The sequence below is a fragment of the Phallusia mammillata genome, chromosome 2 (genome assembly GCF_965637545.1).
Source record: "Phallusia mammillata chromosome 2, kaPhaMamm4.hap1.1, whole genome shotgun sequence".
NCBI lineage: Eukaryota > Metazoa > Chordata > Ascidiacea > Phlebobranchia > Ascidiidae > Phallusia > Phallusia mammillata.
In genome coordinates, this window is record NC_137253.1 from 3,503,314 (window position 1) to 3,525,502 (window position 22,189).

General features: G+C 37.0%; 1 protein-coding gene across 3 annotated transcripts; it reads left to right on the forward strand.

Annotated features, from left to right (window-relative positions):
- Positions 1–4,090: 4,090 nt before the first annotated feature.
- On the forward strand, positions 4,091–21,831 carry LOC145213724 (IQ domain-containing protein H-like). Of its 3 annotated transcripts, XM_080082097.1 has the most exons (24): positions 4,091–4,230; positions 4,793–4,999; positions 5,288–5,410; positions 6,055–6,231; positions 8,764–8,883; positions 9,477–9,584; positions 10,227–10,389; positions 10,791–10,946; positions 11,619–11,743; positions 12,288–12,523; positions 12,904–13,122; positions 13,442–13,559; positions 14,213–14,363; positions 14,827–15,002; positions 15,986–16,156; positions 16,716–16,930; positions 17,654–17,729; positions 18,098–18,217; positions 18,682–18,837; positions 19,153–19,316; positions 19,747–19,879; positions 20,203–20,292; positions 20,363–20,460; positions 21,191–21,831. In XM_080082097.1, the coding sequence occupies exons 2-24, from the start codon at positions 4,949–4,951 to the stop codon at positions 21,381–21,383; spliced, it is 3,339 nt and encodes a 1,112-aa protein (XP_079938223.1). In that variant the 5' UTR covers positions 4,091–4,230; positions 4,793–4,948; the 3' UTR covers positions 21,384–21,831. The 3 variants fall into 3 exon arrangements, with proteins under 3 accessions (XP_079938223.1, XP_079938224.1, XP_079938225.1); XM_080082098.1 differs by lacking the exons at positions 4,091–4,230; positions 4,793–4,999; positions 5,288–5,410; positions 6,055–6,231 and adding an exon at positions 8,016–8,302; XM_080082099.1 differs by lacking the exons at positions 4,091–4,230; positions 4,793–4,999; positions 5,288–5,410; positions 6,055–6,231 and adding an exon at positions 8,296–8,314.
- Positions 21,832–22,189: the final 358 nt, after the last annotated feature.

Here is a 22,189-nt window from a genome sequence, read left to right on the forward strand (position 1 = left end):
AGTTGGAGTTGGAGTTGGAGTTGGAGTTGGAGTTGGAGTTGGAGTTGGAGTTGGAGTTGGAGTTGGAGTTGGAGTTGGAGTTGGAGTTGGAGTTGGAGTTGGAGTTGGAGTTGGAGTTGGAGTTGGAGTTGGAGTTGGAGTTGGAGTTGGAGTTGGAGTTGGAGTTGGAGTTGGAGTTGGAGTTGGAGTTGGAGTTTCTACAGAACCAAAATTGTGTGGTAAACTACAAGTTGATGACGCTGTCCGGAAATGAACCAATTGTTATTCGACCAAAAACCGAAGTGTCAGTTCCGTGCCCGCTACACTCTGACGTTACGCTTTCCGAATCAACGCAAGTGACCGAGAAGAGCATGGAAGCGTGTTTTGACGATATTGCAGCAGCCGAGTATGTGACAGACACAAGAGTTGAAAACAAACCGTGTTTGGGAAATAATGAACAACAAAAGCGGCTTAGCGAACTTTGGGTTCCCCAGAAGGCATTGCAGAAGCAAGAACGAGACGCACTCAAACAAGTAATTGAAAAATGTACAGCACAGTCGACTCCTATTTTACAACACCCTGGGCGTTACAGGGCACGGCAGACCTATAAAGAAAGACCGAGTCGTCAGACAACACAGCTACGATTTTACCCAGCCCCCGATTAGATACGCAGCCAAATAACAAATGATTCGTGTATTGATTTGAGCGCCATATATGTGTGCTGTTATACTTGACACATGCGATGCTCAATGTTTTGTTGTGTGTTATTACGTAGTATTAGCGGGAACATTGTATTTTCACTTGTTCTGTCCAATCTTATTTTTGTTACAGATTACATTCTGATGTGTTTCCAATAATATGTTTCACTTTACATTGTCACCTTAGTTAAGTCACTTCCTTTATGTCGCCTAACAATTAAAGTTCAAAAAGAAAGTTGTTTTGTTGCACATTTGTTTTGTTTCTCTCACGCTTGTTTTGTTTCATGTCGTTATGTGATTCGAAATTTATACAAATTGTTCATTGTTTATCACTCTTTGTTTGTTTGTTTGTTTGTTTGTTTACTTTGCACTTAAGTTGCTTTCACTATTTTTCACTTTATGTTTACACCTGTATCAAACGTTTATGTCAGTTCATTCGGACACAAAAATTTCTTATTATCAGAGTCATGGGTTTATCATGCATTATACTGTTTGTTGCTTAGCGTTGTACCAGGGGGCACAACAACATGTAGCGGGGGAAGTGTTACGTTTTTATTTTGTCACCTATTTATGACGTCATAACATATTTCTATATGTCGTGTTCGCTGTAACGAATTGTCGAGGGGACGTGGCCCCACGCGGCTGAGAAGCCGGCAGTTGGAGTTGGAGTTGGAGTTGGAGTTGGAGCTGGTGTTGAGCGGTGGTTGTGTCGCGAGTGTGTGTCTGCGCTGCTTTTATCGTTTTACTCTTTTATCTTATAAATACAAGTTTTATATTGGGTACTGACAGCCCGTTATTACAGCAGAACCGAGAAAAGGCGTAACACAAACAGATGTGCTTTTTTGCAAACTAAAAACATCCGCATGGTAATACAGAAATCCATTTAATTGCATATGTAATGTGAAACCATAACATAGCACTTGTTAATGAGAAAATTATCCACTTCATAGAACAGTGATTCTCAAACTTTTTTGACCGCGACCCAAATCTGGGTTTTATGAACATCTCACGACCCAAGCCTTAAACATCAAAAAATGTATTAACGAGACGGACTGCAATTTTGGCCGAAAAATGTTTCCTTGTACGAATACTCATCCTTTAACTGTTACATCTCCCGTTCAGTTAAGCAAGATTAACTTGTACTATTATTTCCCGTGCTATGACGTTACAATCGTCATATGCGTAACAGTAAAAATAGAAGGCTATTGTCTGTATGTTGTAATGATTGGTTCATTTTACTGTACAACGTAGTCGAGTGAGGCGACTTTATTTCTGCATTAAGTAAATTCGTTTGTGTTTACTTAATTCAGTAATAGTTCGTTTGGGCAAAGTTGAATCACCATAGCGTGACCTATTTTTGACCCATACTTTGAGAACCACTGTCATAGAATATAACAACTTAGAATTTAAGTTTTGTAAGTGTTTTTGTCGCACAGATCAAGCATAATGACGAATCGAAAAGCACAAAACAATTCTTTCTTACTTCACAGCAGTTGTAATGAAACCCAACCTGGTTTTGAGTTATTGCTTTGACTCTTTCTGTTGAAAGATTTTGTTCACTTTAGATGATCCCAAGTGTTTCAATTTGTTTTTATCGCTGCTGATCAAGAGCCTCATCATACCACTGTACAAAGCAAAATAAAAAAACATATGATAAACATTGAGGAAAGATTGAGCATTTTAAACTTAATGACCCAACATCAAATATTAAGATAATCAACTCCACCTCTACGCAATGTTTCAGCCACAAGCATATTTTAATACTTAATAATTATTATTTCAACAATGGTATAATTTATAAGGTACAACAAACACGAAAAATTAGGTAAATGTGTGCTTGTGTGATACACTTTAAAACACAAATTCGCATTCACTGGTCAATTTGCAGATATTTACATGTTAAAGTGTGTCAGTTTTTACACAAAAACCCCAATGCAAATTTCTATATTGATAATAGTTTGTGGAGTATCGTGTATTGAAGTGATGAGCGCGTATAATATCGTACGAGTGATTGTGATTGCATGAACATTATATTTCGTCATCGTCGCCTTTTCAGTACTCGACCTTAAATGTCAGTTGTCGCTGTTTAACACCTTAAGCACAATTGTACAGTTGCATCATCATCACCTTTGCCACTATACATTCACATGTGTTGTAGCTCTCACTTTTAATGTATATCTCTCTTAACTCAATAAAATAAGTTTAAGGTTTAAACACCATCTTTCTCATTGGACTAAGCTCAGACAAGCAGTAGCTCAGATAGGCAAGGACTAGACTAGAGTATAAACATCTACAGCGAAAGATACTTCTGTAGTAATAAGTACGACGTCATCAGGACTTACCCCTACATAAATTGATACTCCACAAGTTGACCATTTTTCTCTAGTTACGATCATTTACAGTTTAACTCTCTTAAAAACATATGTTTTAGACAAGGTCACTGTGGCCAGAAAAATTAAGCACACAGAAAAAACGTGAACATTTAATATTTGCATGCACTTGAAATATGACGTCACAATCATACAGTAAATACTTGTGACATCACCACACAATTACCCAATCGGACCGAAAAATCTTACCTTGCTGAATTTTGAATTCATATCACGATTATTTGCAGCTTCAGTTGTAGATTCGACAGTTCCTGAAAGACAAAGTATTTTATCACCAACACTTAAAATCCACGGTATCTTTTACCAGCGTCTCTTTCGATCGGCTAGAAAGCATTACTCAGCAATTTTTTGGCGAATAGATCGGATGAGGGAACAGGTTAGGGTTGATAATGGAAAAATAATCAGAAGCAAAACGTTGTGGAATTTTATGTACTTGGAAATACAAATAATTTTATGACCAGTCATTATTACCGCTACCGCATTTGTTCGACTGAAAGCTGCGACTTAATCGAGGGCGGCTTACATTTTTATTTCATACCGATATTATTTCCACACCCCTGCTTTCTGATTATTTCGCGTTCAAAGCTCTTTTGCACGTCAACATAGCCTCTGCTGGGTGGGACTTTTTGCAGGACTAACAGTTGTCAACAAATATAGTTGTACTATGTATTAACATAAAGAAGTGTTATTCAAAAAAACACAAGTGAAAAAAACCAACCGACAATACAAAACATGCATGACATCAGCAAATTCCCGTTTATGTTTTCTGTTTTGTCGTTCTGATTTGTTAAGAGACACAATTAAAGCACATAGATTAATACAATATAACTACAGCTGGACAAAAAAAAAACAATTAAATGCCAGACTTTTAAACATTTTTAAAGCCGTTAATATCTGGTTAAAACTCGTCCAGCTTGGTCGTGTTTTAGGTTGATTTTTATTTGTTAATGTGCATTTAAATCAACATTGCAATGTGCTTTAAATCTTTACTAATTGTTAGGTAAATGTTTTACTTTAAATATTACCACAGAGATTCACAGTATGGAACGAAAAACTTTCGACTTTACTGATAAACATCCAAGCAAATATTTAGGCACCCAAGCAGAAAAAAGAACTTGACAAATTGTTCCCACGGTCCCGGAAGTGTTGCTAACAACAACGTTGTGAGTGAATGAATTCTGAAAAGGTCTAATATTTAAACTTTAGCTTAAAATTTATGTCCTACTTACAAAATTACAGTAAAAACAAGTGTTTTTACAGAGCTACTCTAAAACACGCAATCTACGTATAAAGTGCTGACGGTTAGGGCTATTAAGGGTCGGGTAAGGGTTTAAATTACAACAACATTATGATTCAACCCTACCTGTTTTGGGCTGCTCACATGCCATAACATACGGTGTTTAGTATTAGTCTCACCGCATGTGCTAATTTAAGCCCAAATATCAAATAATGTTATTGTAAATACAAACCCTCAACCCAACCCAACCCTAACCGTCAACATTTTCATAAGTTTCTTATGTTTTACAAGTAGATTGCCTCTTATAAAGTAGCGCTTACCCCTTACTTACAAGGTAGCAGAAAAAGACAATAAAATAAAACTTTACTTTGGAAAATTCAATTCTTTGTAGAGGAAATGTTCAAAAATGGTTTTTACATTTGTGTAATCAGGTTTATCATGTTGTCTTTTCTGTAGTTTTACATTTACAACTATTTTTTGTCATGAAGTGCTTCTCTGTAAGGGCTGGCTGTTTAGGGGGAAAAGAATCTTCTGACCAAGTAAAACATGTAGGAAGTCCATGAGTCCAACTTACAAGTTTTAGCTCTGGTCTAAATAATCTATTGTGGATAGTTTTGCAATCCTCAGTGGTAACAAACTTGAAAATGGCTGATGTAGAAAGGAGACCACAGAATGTGGGAAATATTTTGGTGAAGGTTCGTATTTTTGTGACTTAAAATATATAGTATGGCTATTTCAAAAAATAATCAACATTCTACATATATTTTTGAAGTTGTACAGAATAATAATTGCCATAAAAATGTGTATGTTGAACCACAGTGAAGTGTTTTATTTGTTTAAAGCAGAACATAAAAAAGTTAAGGCAGAACATGTATATAAGGTAATAGAGCTTGGTCATATTTTTTTCAATAACAATCAAGCAGTACAGATCATTTTTGTATTAGTATAATTTTCAGTTTTATTTTAATAACATAAATGTTTAGGTGCAAGAAGATTTGCAACAGCTAAAGAACCAAGTGACTTCACTCAAACTCGGAGGAGCGGACAGTCAGATTGATCTACGTGCCCTCGATGAAGCGCTTATTCGAACTGAAAATGGAATAAAGGTGTGTAATTACTTGCAACGTCAGTGTTTCTCAATCTTCACATGCCTCAGACTGTTTTTGTCTTGGCATAATCTTTTATTGAATTATTCATGAAAATGTGAAATATTGAATATAGTATATAGTAGATTTGTTTGTCGATTTGAGTTAAATTGAGATTATTCCGTTTGGTGAAAGACAGCATAGTTACACAGTTGCACTAAAACAAATAGCTGTGCAATGTTAAAATGTTATAAAGCGCAAAATAGGGAGAGCACAATTGGTGGATAATGGGTTTCAGAAAAGTTTCGGCACAAAAACTTTTTAAAGACTGATTTTGAATGTGTGTTTTTTTTTAACTAAAGTCTTGATATTGTTCGTCAATCAAATCTCCATCTATAACAGGGTAACTAGCTCTGAACAGTTAATATCCTTAAATGCACGAAAACTTTAATTAAATGCCTCTGATTATACAAACCATTGCTTTCAGGCATAAGCTATAAACTCAATAACAATTTCCTGCCACATGTATTGTTTGTATTGTCATTTTAACTTCCAATTCAGGCACTTTTATCAGTCTAAAGACATTAAAATTAAAACCCGAAATAAACAAAGAATGATAATTTTCTCTGCATAAGAGGTGACAACATATTAATGTTTCAATTTAGCAAAACAAAGAAATGGTTGTAAGTGTGATGAATAACCAAGTCACAACTTTGCCAACCCTCGGAGATGGCTCGAGACAGAGTTCAAGACATTATGCCCCACAACATCCTCCAGTGGACATGCACGATGGTCGACCGATGTTACACGCCTCAGTGTTCCATGACTCTCCAGGAGAGAATGTAAGTTTTGGTTCAAATATTTTCACTGAATGTAAGGCTTTTTCCGAAGTATGTGTTGTGTTAAATTTAATGTATTAGTTATTAAGTATCTTGATTGGAAAGTTATGTAATAGAAGTAACACAAAATCAAGTAAGGCAGTAAATTATTTTGGGTTTTTAAATTTGAAAGTTACACCTTCTAAAAAGCTGTTTAAAAATTGTCTTAAAGTGTCTTGGAAGTGAACAGTGGAGGCAAAAGCATTGGAAGACTTAGTATAGTTTGGAAAAAAAAAGTTTTAAATAGAAAACTAAACCAAAGGTCACAAAGTCACAGACATGTGAATTGAGTATAGAGTTCAACAGCTAGAGTTAATTAGCCTGTAAATTGCAAATGATGTATTTATGCAGCAGGTTTTTTTGACATTTAATAAATTCTTAAGAAGAGTTTGCGATTGATGCAGGCTATTGAAGACGAGGGGGAGATGTACTTGGATACTATTGAGGTGATTTGTTAGAATTAAAGCAGTTTGAGAGTAAAAGGTGTCGGAAGTTTAGAAGATAACTCCTTGAAACTATTGCTTAAATATTTATCTGTACATTTGTATGTTACAAATTAATAGTAAACATCAAAATATACGAAGAAAATTCAGTGTGAAAAACCACTAAATCTGTCGCTATGTTTTATTTGTTTTATCAAAACAAATGCATTTCGCTATAAAAAGCATCATCAGTGTCTAAAAACAAAATAAAAAGCGGGATAAGAGCAAAAAATGCAAAAAACACACACCACCAGACCAACCGCAAAAAGCCTTTCCTCTGTCTTACAGGACTGCAAATGCAGACCGGCAGGTATGGCGTTGATAAAACACACGAAAAAAGGCGAGGAAAAGATAAGGGCGCAAAACGAAAAAACAAACACGATTGCAACAACAAAGCGATTGCAGTTAACGAACTGCCGGAACATTTTATTGAGGCGCCGGTTAAAATTAGCCATTTGTTTTCACAAATATCCAATTTTTCTGTCCGCGGTTCCTCCACAAAAACCACATTATAACAGAGCGCAATATCTAACTTTTTTTGAAAAAGTTGGAAATGTTTATTGTGGTAGTGCTGAAGAAGGGCCGCGCGGTCACCCCCTACACTTAAGTCGGACGTCCGCCAAACAGACCGATGTGAATTCCATCGGGTCGAAAACTTATTTTTTGTTTGGCCGACGTATTGTTCTTCACACACCAAACACGTGGCAACATATATATTATGTGCGTATTTGGAGAAGTGGGCTTGTCTGTGGATGTTGTCTAAGTCATTCTCCATTTTACGTATTTGCATTTTCAACTTGCGAAATTGCTGTATTAGCAATAGGTCTAAATCAATTCCTTTTCTGTGGTTGGAGGGGAGCAAAATGTGCATGCTGTTGCATCTTCTAAGGAATTGATTTAGACCTATTGCTAATACAGCAATTTCGCAAGTTGAAAATGCAAATACGTAAAATGGAGAATGACTTAGACAACATCCACAGACAAGCCCACTTATCCAAATACGCACATAATAAGGAATTGATTTAGACCTATTGCTAATACAGCAATTTCGCAAGTTGAAAATGCAAATACGTAAAATGGAGAATGACTTAGACAACATCCACAGACAAGCCCACTTCTCCAAATACGCACATAATAAGGAATTGATTTAGACCTATTGCTAATACAGCAATTTCGCAAGTTGAAAATGCAAATACGTAAAATGGAGAATGACTTAGACAACATCCACAGACAAGCCCACTTCTCCAAATACGCACATAATAAAAAGTTAGATATTGCGCTCTGTTATAATGTGGTTTTTGTGGAGGAACCGCGGACAGAAAAATTGGATATTTGTGAAAACAAATGGCTAATTTTAACCGGCGCCACAATAAATGTTCAAGCGATGGTCCTTCCGGCAGTTCGTTAACTGCAATCGCTTTGTTGTTGCAATCGTGTTTGTTTTTTCGTTTTGCGCCCTTATCTTTTCCTCGCCTTTTTTCGTGTGTTTTATCAACGCCATACCTGCCGGTCTGCATTTGTAGTCCTGTAAGACAGAGGAAAGGCTTTTTGCGGTTGGTCTGGTGGTGTGTGTTTTTTGCATTTTTTGCTCTTATCCCGCTTTTTATTTTGTTTTTAGACACTGATGATGCTTTTTATAGCGAAATGCATTTGTTTTGATAAAACAAATAAAACATAGCGACAGATTTAGTGGTTTTTCACACTGAATTTTCTTCATCTGATTTTAATGACCCTGAATCGTCGCGGTCGTTTTACTTGAAAGGAGATTTCAATAATAAGAAAAGAATTACTACATCAAAATATACTTGTTAATTTGCCTCATAACAACTACTACTGCTATTTAAAAAATATAAAGTGCAAAAATTGGATCAAAAATGTATTATTTTTATGTTTGTATTATGTTTGTGCACATTCATAGCAACTTTACACACAAAAATCCCTAAAATGACTTGACTGTCAGTCGTTTAAAGTGATAAATTAGGTTAAAAACTCTGAAGTAATTATATTTCTGCAGTTCCATAGAGATCTTACGATGAAAGCTCTTCTTAATCCGGAAAACCTCAACAACCGTTTTGTTCTGAATCGGAATTATGGTTTTGCTCTTCCTATTGTGAAACCTCCACGACAAACAAAGGTATAAGTCGATTATATTAATTACAACTATTATTAAATCAATTTAAAACAAATTATGTTTAACATTTTACCGAAATTTTATTTTTCTGGCTTTCATTATATACCTTCAGGTATAGAAGTTTTTTTATTTCTGTAGTTTTCATCAAAGAATAAAAGTATAAGCATTGCCTTTCGATTCAAGTATAACTTTGTCATTTATAACTTGGGTTCAACTTGTTATTCAACTTGTAATAGAAATGGTAGTAACGTTATTGACCAAAAGCACAGAAACAGAAATAGCTGCGCAATGTAGGAACTTATAAAGTGTGATAAAGTTAAGGGCACAAATAAATGGGTGGATTAAAGTTGAACTGTAGCTACAAGGTTACCAAAAGTGTCAAATCTAAGCAAAATAAGTTAAATATTAAACACACAAACACATACTAAACAAAACCATAAATACACAAAATACTGTTTTCTGGCGGAACGGGAGCAAAGCAAAAAAAAGAATTTACAGAAAACGGGAACCATACATAAATATAACATTATCTATTTTCGTATTAATTCTGTGTGTGACAATTCTCTGTTACTTAACTTGCATTAAATATATTGCAGGCCACAAGCCAGTCTTTGACGAAAGGATCCACAATCGAACCTCTGTCAGTTTTACCGAGACAAAACCGAGTCGACCCCGCCCTCGCCCCGCCCCCTATTCAAGAAAAGGTAGGAAGAAAAGAGTCATGTGGTTTTATATTGCAAACAGGGCCGGGTTAAAGGCTGTGTAGGTGTTCTCGACGCCTAAGGCTATAGTGACCACTACAATACCAACGTTGAAACGTTTTATGCAACGCAAATCACCGCGTGCAGAGTGTTTTTGTGGTGAGCCTTATAGCAGTACTTTGCATATGCATTTTAAATCTGCATATAAATTCATAAAAGACGACGTATTATCAACTAAAAAACGTAAAATTTGACAAAACACTTTAAGGTAGGGGTGTCCAAATTTTTTGTAATGGGGACCAATTTTATGACATGACAATGCCCGTGGCCCGACGTTTTTTGCAAAGTGTAAACTGTACAATTAACAAAAAGTAAACGGTTAAGACATAGATGGGATCAACCCTGAATCGTCGATGCAGACCAGCGATCACGGCATATTTATATAGAAATCATAGTACGCCAGGCCTGTTGAAGGCGTCATACCGAATCAGCCGTTGGCCAAGCATTCACCATCATATGGCAAGGCGTATCTAAGAAGAAAAAACTAGCTTCCGGTGGGATTCGAACCCTTACGGGACCGCGCTCTGCCACCTGAGCAACATAGGCTACATTAGCTGTTTTACGTTAAACCGCCTCTTATCTTAGGATGCAAAGAAGGGAATTTTGAGTCTGATCGAGCGAGGACTGATCCCACCTGCCGCCGAGTTGACCCTTGACCCCTCGCCAGTTCACCACAAGAGGGCAATGTTGCACCACCCGGATTTGGCAACCAGAAAACAACTGCAGTCGGAAAGTAGCGCAAGAGGAGGTGCAAAAAAAATTGCTCCTTATTTCTTAAACAAGGGCGATTTTTATCACGGCTACCATACTTTATCGTAATTAAAAAATTTCTTGAAGTAAAACAAAGCAAAATCGTTGCCAAAAAACATTTCAAATTATTTATGTGCTATTCCAATTATTTGTGAGTAAATGAACCATTTCGCACTCGGCAAAGACATTGAATAGAGGAAAAACGTCAATTACAGTGTAATCTACAATTACCATATACAATGCAATGTATTACGTAAAAGAAGTGTTCATTTGTATTAATGTAAACACACGTCGCAATAGTTTTTGTTTAACAAGTCAAAATTGTTTTTTTTTAGTTAAACAGGTTAGACACTTCGCTTTAATCGTTTTTAATCATTAATGTGTTTTTTTCTATTCTAGAGGGAAGTCACTACATGGCATCCGTGAAACTCGACATTACCCACGATCGCCGCCCTAGTGACACGATAACGTCACAACGACTCGGAACTTCGGATGGAGTGATCAGCCCCTCCATACCGCCATCTAGCGCCAACTTTTCACTCGCTCATTCAACAGGTCTGTTGCTGACAGATTACTGAATATAGTTAAACCGATTTACAACGCGACCGGTTTATGGTTTAAATTCCGTTTCTATCATAACTATTTTACCATTATTTTGACCATTAAACCAGGGGTGTGCAAGCTGCGGCCCGCTGGCCAAATGCCGCCTATTGATTAAACGTTGGCCAGCAGAAAAACCTGGATTTCAAATGTACTTACAAATAAGTCCAATTATTATATAGCGACCTTATAACATGCGGCTAGAATCAAATGCGAATTATTCTTGTAGTTAAGCATGTTTGGTATGCAACAAAGTAAAATCACCTTGTGTTGTTTAAAGGTGCGACGCTTGTAAATTTCCTGGAATATATGTTGTCTGATAAAACTTCTTTTCCACTAGGACTATTATCTTTATTTATAACTCAATAAGTAAAAACTCATCAACTTTAACTAGTAATTCAGGCATTGACCGTAAAACTTTGGTTGATTGAAGTTGTTGAACATGCTTTAAAATGTGGTTTGAATACATTTGATGCTTGTTTGGTTACATTGGTTAAGCTTTACAGATCAACGTTCAGAAATTTTTTTTGGAAGCACCTGTAATTTTTCCACACTTTCACATCTCAGTTACTTTGCACATAAGTTGATAAATTTAATCCTCATCAATACTTGCATCCCATTTAACAGGTACACGATCCCCTCAACTCCGTTCCGTGCTCTTCCAATCCCCTGCATCTCGGAGGAAGTCCGCAACCTCTTCCACTAAATCTCCTCTTCCTGTTCGGCTCTTCAACGCTCCACTTCAGCCACTGGTTTGTTTGTTACTGAATGTGCTATGCTCACAATTAACCTTTATGTTACTGTCACACATTTTTTAGCAACCAACGTACGGTTCAAATTAGCCATGATATATAACTTGCTTGCTATCGGTACTCAAACTTCTCAAATTTAAACTAACTTGTGTAGGCCGAAGTAGATAGCTTAAATGGCCTTGTATAATGGCCACAAATGCGGCTGGAAAAGGGCTACCTTTCAAATGCGTCTTTTCGAATAGCCACGCTGGCGAAAATTTGTTCATGGCGGCTAAAAAGCTTATCTTATGAACACATGGCGGTTGTGCTGACCACTGCGTCATCTTAGCAATGTTTTTGGATAAACATTACATAGAGATGCCCTATAATTCAAATTATTTTTTTTAAAGTAATATTGTATTTTGCACAACCCTTAAAGGCCTAATGTAATCACATTAGTGCAGTCTACCTGAGCCCAAACAAAAAGTCTTTAAGCGGTAACTGTTTCGTTTTCATTCAAGTTTGTACCCAAAGTGCAATCAAAAACTTTGCACGTGCTCTTTAGCCCCCACCAGCGACGCCGGCGCAGAAAGAGGACGAGCAACACCAAGTGGTTGCAGCCAGCAAGAACTACAGCTTCTTTCTCCGTTCCGGTGAACTACCACCAGTGGGCGACCCAGAGTTCACGTCATTCAACCAACGTTATCTGCTTCAGTGGGGTGGAATCGTTTCAACTCTGGCTGTTTTGCAGAAACTTCTCAAGCAGTTCTCGGTTCCCCTGGCTCACGTCAACGGTGACAAGTGAGTGTTTGAAGCAAAAATTTATAATTATTTGAGTTAGTATAACCGCGTTGGGTAAACTCTTTAGGTTGGCGGTTCAAAACCCGACGTGATTGAAGCTTTGCAATACGAATTTTTAGGAGCTCATGGCCTTTTTATCGTCTGCAGTTTCGGCGTTTACTTGCAAACAATTGTGTGCATGCTGCGAGATATCATAATACAAAGAGGTTTTTTTTATATGTGAGCCTGTCGAATAAGTGCTTGCATGGACAGCTGTAACAAAAAATAGGTTCAAAATTTTTGCAGGTTTTGAAAATGAAATCTCCAAATAGGGAAACCCCAAACTAACCAAACCACGTCTGCTGAAAAATATATATAAAATTTCAATCTTACTTTTTCAGATTAGCTGAACTTGCATCTCAATACGAACTCGAACAAACACCGAGTCGCGACGAACTTCTGGGGGTGCTAGAAAACCACGATGACGTCATACAGCTGATAAACACCCCCGGTCGGCGATTCCAGGCCACTGACGGGCGCCACATGGCGGCGGCAAAGATCCAGGCCACGTGGAGGCGCCACAGAGACAGAAAAGCTTATCTGCGGTACAGGAAGCAAAGGTTAGTGATTGTAAGTTCGAATCCCAAAGCTGGTAAGTCGATTTGACTTAATATAGACTGAATGCGACCTAATGCGGTATTTTTTAATTTTGTTTATTTTAAATTTATCTTAATTTTTTTGTTTAGGTTCCTTTTTGACGCATTTTTTTCACTAAATACGCGTATGTACTTTATTTGTTGTACACAAGGTCCCAAAAATTTAGTATAGGTGCGGATTCTTTCAGTATTCAATCTACAAGGTTTTCACTTGTTTATGATTTAAATCGGATTCAAAAAATTTTTGCTGTGTCTGGGCTGGTTATGATTTCTGTGTATTCAGGTGGGCGGCGGGTGTGATCGCCATCTCGTGGATAATGCACGTGCGGATGTCACGCATGAGGAAACACCTGCGCGAAATCAGAAAGAGACATTTGGAAAATTTCAGAGCACGTGCCAAGGTAGGGGAATCCCCGTCGCGTGGTTGTTTTAAATGAATAAAATTTACATTTCAAACCCACATTCACATTTGTTGGGATATATCTTGATTTGGTTGTTTAAACTGTTTTAAAGAACCATATGAACCGTGTTTTTTTTCACTTATCCTTGTTGTTTAAGCTTTAAAATTTCTTGGATATATTTCTCATTCAAATAGAACCATATCCCTTTTTTCGTTGTTTCAACAATTTATAAATTGTTGGTGAATTTTCTTATTCAAATAGAACCATAGACCTTATATTTTTTTGTGTCAAGCATTTAGAATTTCTTGGGTATATTTCTTATTCAAATAGAACCGTAGTTTGTTTTACTCGTTGTTATTGCAGCAGTTTTTAAACTTTTGGATACCTTTCTTATTGAAATAGAGCCGATGTTTTTCTACCTCGTTAATGTTACAAATCATTACAAAAACACAAGTAGTTTAAAGTAAAGCATCGAGCCAATAAATGATAAGCTGGTGACAAGAGATCGGTCGTATCATGGCTATACTAGCCAATCTCTTGTAACCAGCTGCACTGATGAGACCTCATAGGTCGGATCAGTGTGCACTGTCTGCAGCTTACAAGTTATTTGCTAAGTTCAAATTCAAATACAGCATATTGTTTTTCCCCTGTAGACGTTAGCTGTTGATTGGAAACGTATCCAATCTTCGCGTCGTGTGATTGTTCACGTTCCATCACTGGGTTATCACAATCACCTCCGGTTTGCACTTCCGGGGTTTGACCGGAAGCAGAATGCCCAGATGTCGAGATTGTGTGATCTCAGAGGTTTGTAAGGAAACTCTGTGTGAAATGTTTTTCAAGTGTTCCTATTTGTTTTCGTAATCGAACTGACATTTTTTGGGAAAATGATTTATTGTTTAACAGGAAACACATCTCAAGCCTTGTAATGTAATACAATATTGCACAATAGTACATTTATTTGTTTGAAACGAATTATGCTAATTGTTTACGACAATTGTAAACCTTTGTCAGTTTTTGATATTCTTATTTAATAAATCTATCAAATTTATGCCTCCAAATACATATAGTTTTAAATAAAACGTTTAGGCCAAGACAAGAAAAATAAATTAGGTTTTTACTTTAAGCTGGTATGTAATCTTTTGTGGCTAAATGCACAATGCGTGTTTTTTTAAACGTTTGTAGTATAACACTTACTTTTATCATTATGTATAAATAGTAATTTTTGTATCGGACAATACCCCTGATCTATTACTTTGTTACGTCACAGACCCCAATGTCGACGTCATATATGTGTGTCCGATTGAGGTGATGGAGGAATTGAAACAATATTATTGCAAGTTGCTCGGTTTGAAATCGGCTGTAGAAGCTGCAGATCCAGAATGCATTGGAGATTTGTCCGACCGATTCACTATGGTTGTCCCCGAAGCTTTAAACAAATTTCCGGTTAGTAAAGCTATCCGAGAAAAAAATGTTATTAGTACGTTGGTGGTGTTGTTGTTTTACCCAGTGTTGCAACCATTGTTTGGGCCAGAGTTGTAAGTCGGGGCGGGTTCGGGCTTGTGTTTCTTCAAAAAACGGGCTTGATTCGGGCTTGACTTTACATTTTGTGTCAGTATTTTTTTGAACAAATTCAACTAGCCAGTTGCTGGACCTGACCTACTGTCAAACATCCTTAAAACGCCTTGTTTAAAACCAATTGTCTATTATTGTCTATTGTGTTTGTTGCTATTGTCATTCCTGGTACTTTCGGGTTCAGGCTCAAATTACAGGCCGGTTTACAACTCTAGTTTGGGCGGCAAAAACAAGTTAAAAAATCTAACCTATTTTTTTCAGTTTTGCCTTGAGCTTTCCAATCAGATAAGTTTCGCTTATCCCATAAGCATTTTAACAACGCAACCATACTTAGATTTTAAAATAATTAAAAAGTTTTGTTCTATTATTTTTTTGTTCTATTGGCAATTATTTTGTGGGTTAAAATCACACCGCAGGTTAGATTTTATTGCCCGTGCCTTTCCATATAGTTCTGTTAAAATCATAAACGCTTCGTGTCAATTTTCATTTATAAAAATGCTTGTATGCCGTCAAGTCTGATGGCTCCCTTAACCCGCTAGGCCTGGCACAATCTGAACGCTGACGAATAGGGCAATTTAGGTTGCAATGCTAAGATTTTGTAATGAAGAAACATTAAAACTAACAGAAAACCTACCTATCCCTATTCTTTGCTGAATGTTAATTTAATATTTGTGATGTTTATGCCAACTACATGCACGTACTTTGTGTTGTGAATATGTGTCGATCATGCACACAGTTTTTGACTAGACCCTGTATGTGTATTCAAAGTTGCAAACTATTGAGATTTTATGTAAAATTTCATCAACATCCCATTATGACTCTTCCTCCTATTTTTTCTGTTCTTCATCCCGCAGACTCACCACATGTGTCTCGCATCTCTCCTCAAATACAGTCCTGCTGCTCTTTCTCGCATCCGGAAGTTGATCGGAGGAAGAGAGGCTTACTACCTCCCAGGAGTGATGCACAGAGATGATCTCGCTGTAGCGGATGCTCTCAACATACCTGTACTCGGATGCGAGCCGGAGGTAGGGATGAGTTATGGGATAAATTTGATAAATGAAACATTGTTTGTGTATAAGCCAACTTACATGAAATACGATTTACTAAACCATTTCACAAAGTAAAAACTCGAGTTTCATACGATATATTGAACAGAATGTTTTATAGTAACGTTCCATTGATTCCTTGATGTGTAACTTTACATACGTTATTAATAGAATTCAAAAAAGTTTGTTGTCATGTGAAGTGTTTTTAGTTTTGTTTTAGATTATTGAAATTTGTTCAGTTTGGGTTTTGTACTTAGATTAAACTATATTGATCAGTTTATTGGTTTCAAAAGTGTCAAAAAACATCTCTTACTATGAAATTCCACATGCGTGTTCCTACATTAGGAATTAGCACACTGGGTGATTGTGTTTTGACGAAGTAGGCAGGTCATCGGCAAACAACGTTTGGTAACCAACGTGTCAAAATTATTTATTATTTAAGCTACTCTTCAAGCCCATATCAGTAGTCCTTAACATTATTATTTTGTAGTGTCACAAAAACATACAAATCAAACCTATCGTTTTATCTTTCTTGTAGATTTGTCACTTGTACAGCAGCAAGTCTGGGTCACGTCGTGTTTTCGCAGCAGCCGGTGTCACAGCGCCCCCTGGTGAGCACGATGTGTACTCGGCCCAACAACTTCACGAGTCTCTAGCGCAGCTAGTGTGCGAATATCCCCACGTCAAACGCTGGTTGTTGAAAGTCGACGCAGGCTTCGATGGACGTTGCATTGCTTTCATTGACGTGGAAAAGTAAAAAGTTGTTTGTTTATTCATTAATTTTTTTAATAACAATCGACAACAGTGTCCTGTTTGGCCAAACTAATCTTAAATATTTTAATGTAAATACTCAGTGCTCGGGCTATTACGACGTTACACGTATATGATGTATAGATTAAGGAATAAATAGTGGCAATATGTTTTGTTCGTTTAAGTCCCCTACTTTAATGTTCCTATTTCCGCTTTTGGAAAACGCGTTTCCTCCAGTTAAAGGAAAGGAGTGCTTGATATTTATCAAACATATATAATCAAGAGGTGCACAACCTTTTCGCCTACGGCCTCCAAGTGTCTGCTTGTTTTTGTTTATAAAACACTGATGTAAAAAAAAGTTTATCTCATATATATATATATATAATCAAATAGCACCGAAAATGCCCAGATAAATTTCTAACTAGCGATCAGTATTTTTTGTTAACGAAGTCACTATCTATATTGTGACGTGTGTGGTGCCTTTTTGGTGCCTTTTTGGGCATTGTTTGCACACAATAGGCGTACAAAAAGGTCTGAATATATAATATGTAAAGTATTACTTATGTCAGGGCCACCAGTACATGTTATTTGATATACATGTTCTCGTCCTTGCGCATGCATTCGGCCGCATTTGCAAATGTTTTAGTGGCTTGGTTCGTCTTTAACAAATACAAAAGTCTTGCATTATACCATACGTAGAAATAAATCCAAAATGATTTCGTTCAGACATTTACCTTGCTATCATTGGATGTTACGTGAGAGCATCAGGTATGGAGAAAAGTGGAAGAAGAAATGGGCTCAGGTGATGAGGATTAATTGTATTAATTTAAAATCGAACACAAACTACTTTATTTCAACCAGTTGGTATTAGGACATGGTAATAAAAAATACTTTTCCTACTTTATTTCAGCATTGTCAGCCATGTGTTGACAAGTATTTAATACTTTTATCACGTGACCCAACAGTATTTCAAACGAATTTTACCCTATTTTTTACTTATTTTTTTATATTTTTTAACTTAACAAAAAACATTGTAGTGAAGTTATTTTCATATAATTCACAGCAAATGTTAATTTCAATTATTCGTAAACTAAGAGAAAAAAACACGCAACATCTGCATAAATTTGTTTATATTTTAACATTTATTGATTTTTTTGCGTAAACTTACAGGACGCAGCTTTCACAAAAGTTCTTTTCCAACTCCCTGAGATTCTGGACAGTTTTGCGCAACCATCCAACCGTGACGCCTTCCCAAAGTGGGTCGATTTTCTCGATGCCTTTCTCAGTCAAGTAAGTTCGATTAAACACTCATTACTTAACCATACTGGGTTCGTGCGGTTAAAATGATGAAGCGGCATCACAGTGCCAATATTGTGACAGGAGGTTCAACGTCGTGTTTTACAGTTTTGTGATACTTGCTAACGTTTAAAAAAACACCACACAATTAAACTTGCACTTAATACCAAAAATACAGCCAACCTCGGTTAATGCGGACCCGTTGAAACCAAAAAATTTCCCGGATTATGCGACGATCCGGATGAACCAAAAATTAGTTAAAACCTTACCACATTACAAATCATTTGTGCCTCAAGTTTTCTCCGAATTAAGCGAAGATCCGGATTAACCGAATCCAGTGTAACCGAGGCTTACTGTAATTTACTTCAAATAACTTCCTATAAAGAAGCGCAAACCTTAAACACAACAGCATATACCTTAACAATCGATTCGAACACACACATGTGTTTGTTTCATAGGGCGGAATCATCGAAGCGTATCCTCCCTCTGAAAGTGTCACGTGTCTCACAGTCGACATGTTGATAGATCCAACCGGAACCGTACATATGACGTCATGTGGCGATCAAATTCACGCGGAGAATCCACTTAAGTGTTGGGGGACATCTATCCCTCAGGTCGAGTGCATTCAAACTTCACAATACTGCTTGGGGCTTCAAAAATTCTTGATAAAGATTTTTTTTTTCGTTTTTTGGGACAAGTATTTTTTAATCCCAAAGCTTTTTGCGTAGAGTTTTTTAAGCAGAAATATAAAAAAGTTGTCTTTCTTAACATAGTCAAAAATCTAAATTTAATTGGTTCTAAAATTTATCAAGTTTGAAAAAATGTCTTTCAATGATTTTTTCCTTTTCTCTTTACCGTTATTTGTCATTTCTTCAATGTTTTCTCAATGCAAAATAAAAACTTAAAACTTCCTTGAAACATTTTTTCAGGCCTCAGTCGAACCCGTCCAACTGTTTGACGTCAGTTTACGAATCGGTGAAGCGTGTCGAGCTCGCGGGGTCATAGGTCACTTTTCGATCGATTACGTCACATTTATTGATCCGATTTCTATGGAGCAAAACTTGTGGGCGACCGACCTGACATTGGCTTACAGGTGAATTGCAACGCTGCAAGTTGTCTGTGGAAGTCGATAGGTTAAGGGTTTAAATCTGAACCAAGGTGATGCGGTTTGGTAAAAAAGGTTCGTTTTGTTAAAAAAGGAAAAAAAACTTTACCACTTAAACAAAACAAAATATGACATCAAATCAAAATTGTATAGAAACAAAATACAGTAAAGCTCGGTTGAACCAGGTTCGGTTAATCAGGATCTTTGCCTAATTCGGACAAATTCGAGGTACAAATGATATGTAATGTGATAATCGACATCAATTAAACCGAGTTTCGCCTTAAACGGATATTTTTTTCAAACTGGTTATCCGAGCGTTACTGTGTTGCAAAAACATCCATTTTTTGCATCCGTGCAATACTACAGAGCTTTTGTCATTTTGTAAATTCTTATACTTGTTATCGATTATTCGCTACAGCGATCAAGCTGCGATGACGCAATTGATGTTGTTCGTCACCGGGGGTGAACTCGATGCCGCTAGATGTCGGTTTACAGTTCCTCCGCCCCCGAAAGAGAAGAAGGGAAGGTTTAGAAAGAAGGAAGAAAAAGAGGTTCGAAAAATTTACTTTCAGCTTCCAATACAACTTACACGAAGAAAAAATAATCTGAATGTATACAATGTATATACACGGCTGTTACTACATAACTTAGTTTAAAATTCTTTATCATTTGCGAACTGTAGTAAAAGCAATACCTAACTCAATGTCACCTTTACTATACAAACCTGATATTGCGTTTCGCGTGGATGTATGTGACCTTATTGTTGCTGTAAATGATTTTGTTTTTTGTTATTGTCGTTGTTTTTATGAATGGATATTATTTGCTTTTGTTGCTCTATGAAAAATATTAATTCGTTTTTTTTTTTACTTCCCAGGTCAATGTGAATTTGAACAGATATTGTGTGTTGAGCACAAACCTTCTCCACAGTAACATGGCGGTTGTGCATTACAGTGTCTTCTTCCAGGTAAATTGGTCTGTTTGATATCTCAATAAAATCTGGCTTATTTACACGACAACGATTGTTATCCGTGCAGATGTGCCGCGCTCATGGGATTGGGTTTGATATCAAAGAACGACAAGGCACTGTTTTCACACTGGTTGATTCGTCGAAACGGGAAGAATTTGGAATGCTGTAAGTAATAAAATAAAGCAGGTTTTCTAACGAGCTTCGTGCAGTCAACCATAGCGTTTGTTACATGCACGAATTTGCAAGCTTAAAGCGGGTTTCCTAACGAGCTTCGTGCAGTCAACCACAGCGCTTGTTACATGCACGACTTTGCAAGCTAAAACGGATTTCCTAACGAGCTTCGAGCAGTCAACCATAGCGCTTTTTACATTCACGACTTTGCAAGCTTAAAGCGGGTTTCCTAACGAGCTTCGTGCAGTCAACCATAGCGTTTGTTACATGCACGACTTTGCAAGCTTAAAACGGATTTCCTAACGAGCTTCGAGCAGTCAACCATAGCGCTTTTTACATTCACGACTTTGCAAGCTTAAAGCAGGTTTCCTAACGAGCTTCATGAAGTCAACCACCGCGCTAGTAACATGCACGACTTTGCAAGCTAAAACGGGTTTCCTAACGAGCTTCGTGCAGTCAACCACAGAGCTTGTTACATGCACGACTTTGTAAGCTTAAAGTGGGTTTCCTAACGAGCTTCATGAAGTCAACCACAGCGCTACTTACATGCACGACTTTGCAAGCTAAAACGGATTGATAACGAGCTTCGTTCCGTCAATATGCTTGATTTTTGGATCAGCTTGCACGCCTAAAAAGTTTTTTTAAGAGCTTGACACATGTACGACTTTTTCTGTTTAGTTTTGAGATAAACAAAAGATCTAATGAATCCGTTGTTACGTCATAGAACCGTTGGTGACGACTTACCGGGGGCACTTGCCGCTTTTGCACGAAACCTTACGATCATCCATCAAGAAATTTCAGCCCCTAACATGCAGGGGAAGACCAACTTCAAAGCGGCTGTTAATGACATCGAGGAGATTTTAGGTGTCACTGCACAAAATGAGAAGGAAGATAGCAAGGAGCTCGTGCCCGTTTGATGGCGCCGTTGAGCTTTAATTTCAAAATGTTTTGGGAGTTTTGTTTGTGTTACCTTTTTGTAAAAGAAGTTTATATTTTAAGACAAAGAAGCTATTTTGACATTTTTGCATTTTTAATTATTGCATTTCATCCATCCTTTCGCAATTTTACCTTGTCACGCATACAATTGCAGGGTATGACTATGAACGTTAAATTTGCCTTAAATTTGTAAAATCATTAGAAAGAGCCATGAGAAGTAGCAGAAAATTTACCTACAAAGTGATATGATTTCTATGTGTTACCCAATGTTTAATTGTAACCAAACTCAATACCTATTTTGACAGCAGGGCGTTTTAATTTGGTCAAGCTTTTTCTGTGTGAGCCTTTTTGCGATTTATCTACATTTTATTCATTCACTATTGACAACTGTCGTACTGTTATCCTCAAATATATTTATCACATAACACACATTGCTGTTCGTTGTTTTCGACTCCAATATAAATAGTTATGACTTAGTTATCATGACTATGATAAGGATTAAACAAGGCCTGAAGCACCTGAGACACTAGTGCAGTGGTTCCCAACCTTTTTGTAGTCACGGACCCCTTATATAAATTTTATGCGCCTGCGGACCCCCAACACAGTTTACCGGAACTCTTTCTATGTGTTTTGTTTCTTGCATTATACGTTATTATACATTTTTAGGCAGCATTTTCACCAACCTTCACAGTCCTTAAATTTAGATGATGTTCCGTGCTGCAGAAGTCAACGCAACACAGAGATAATTTTTCTAGTGTATGCAAAACTTGAAACAAAGCACTATAAA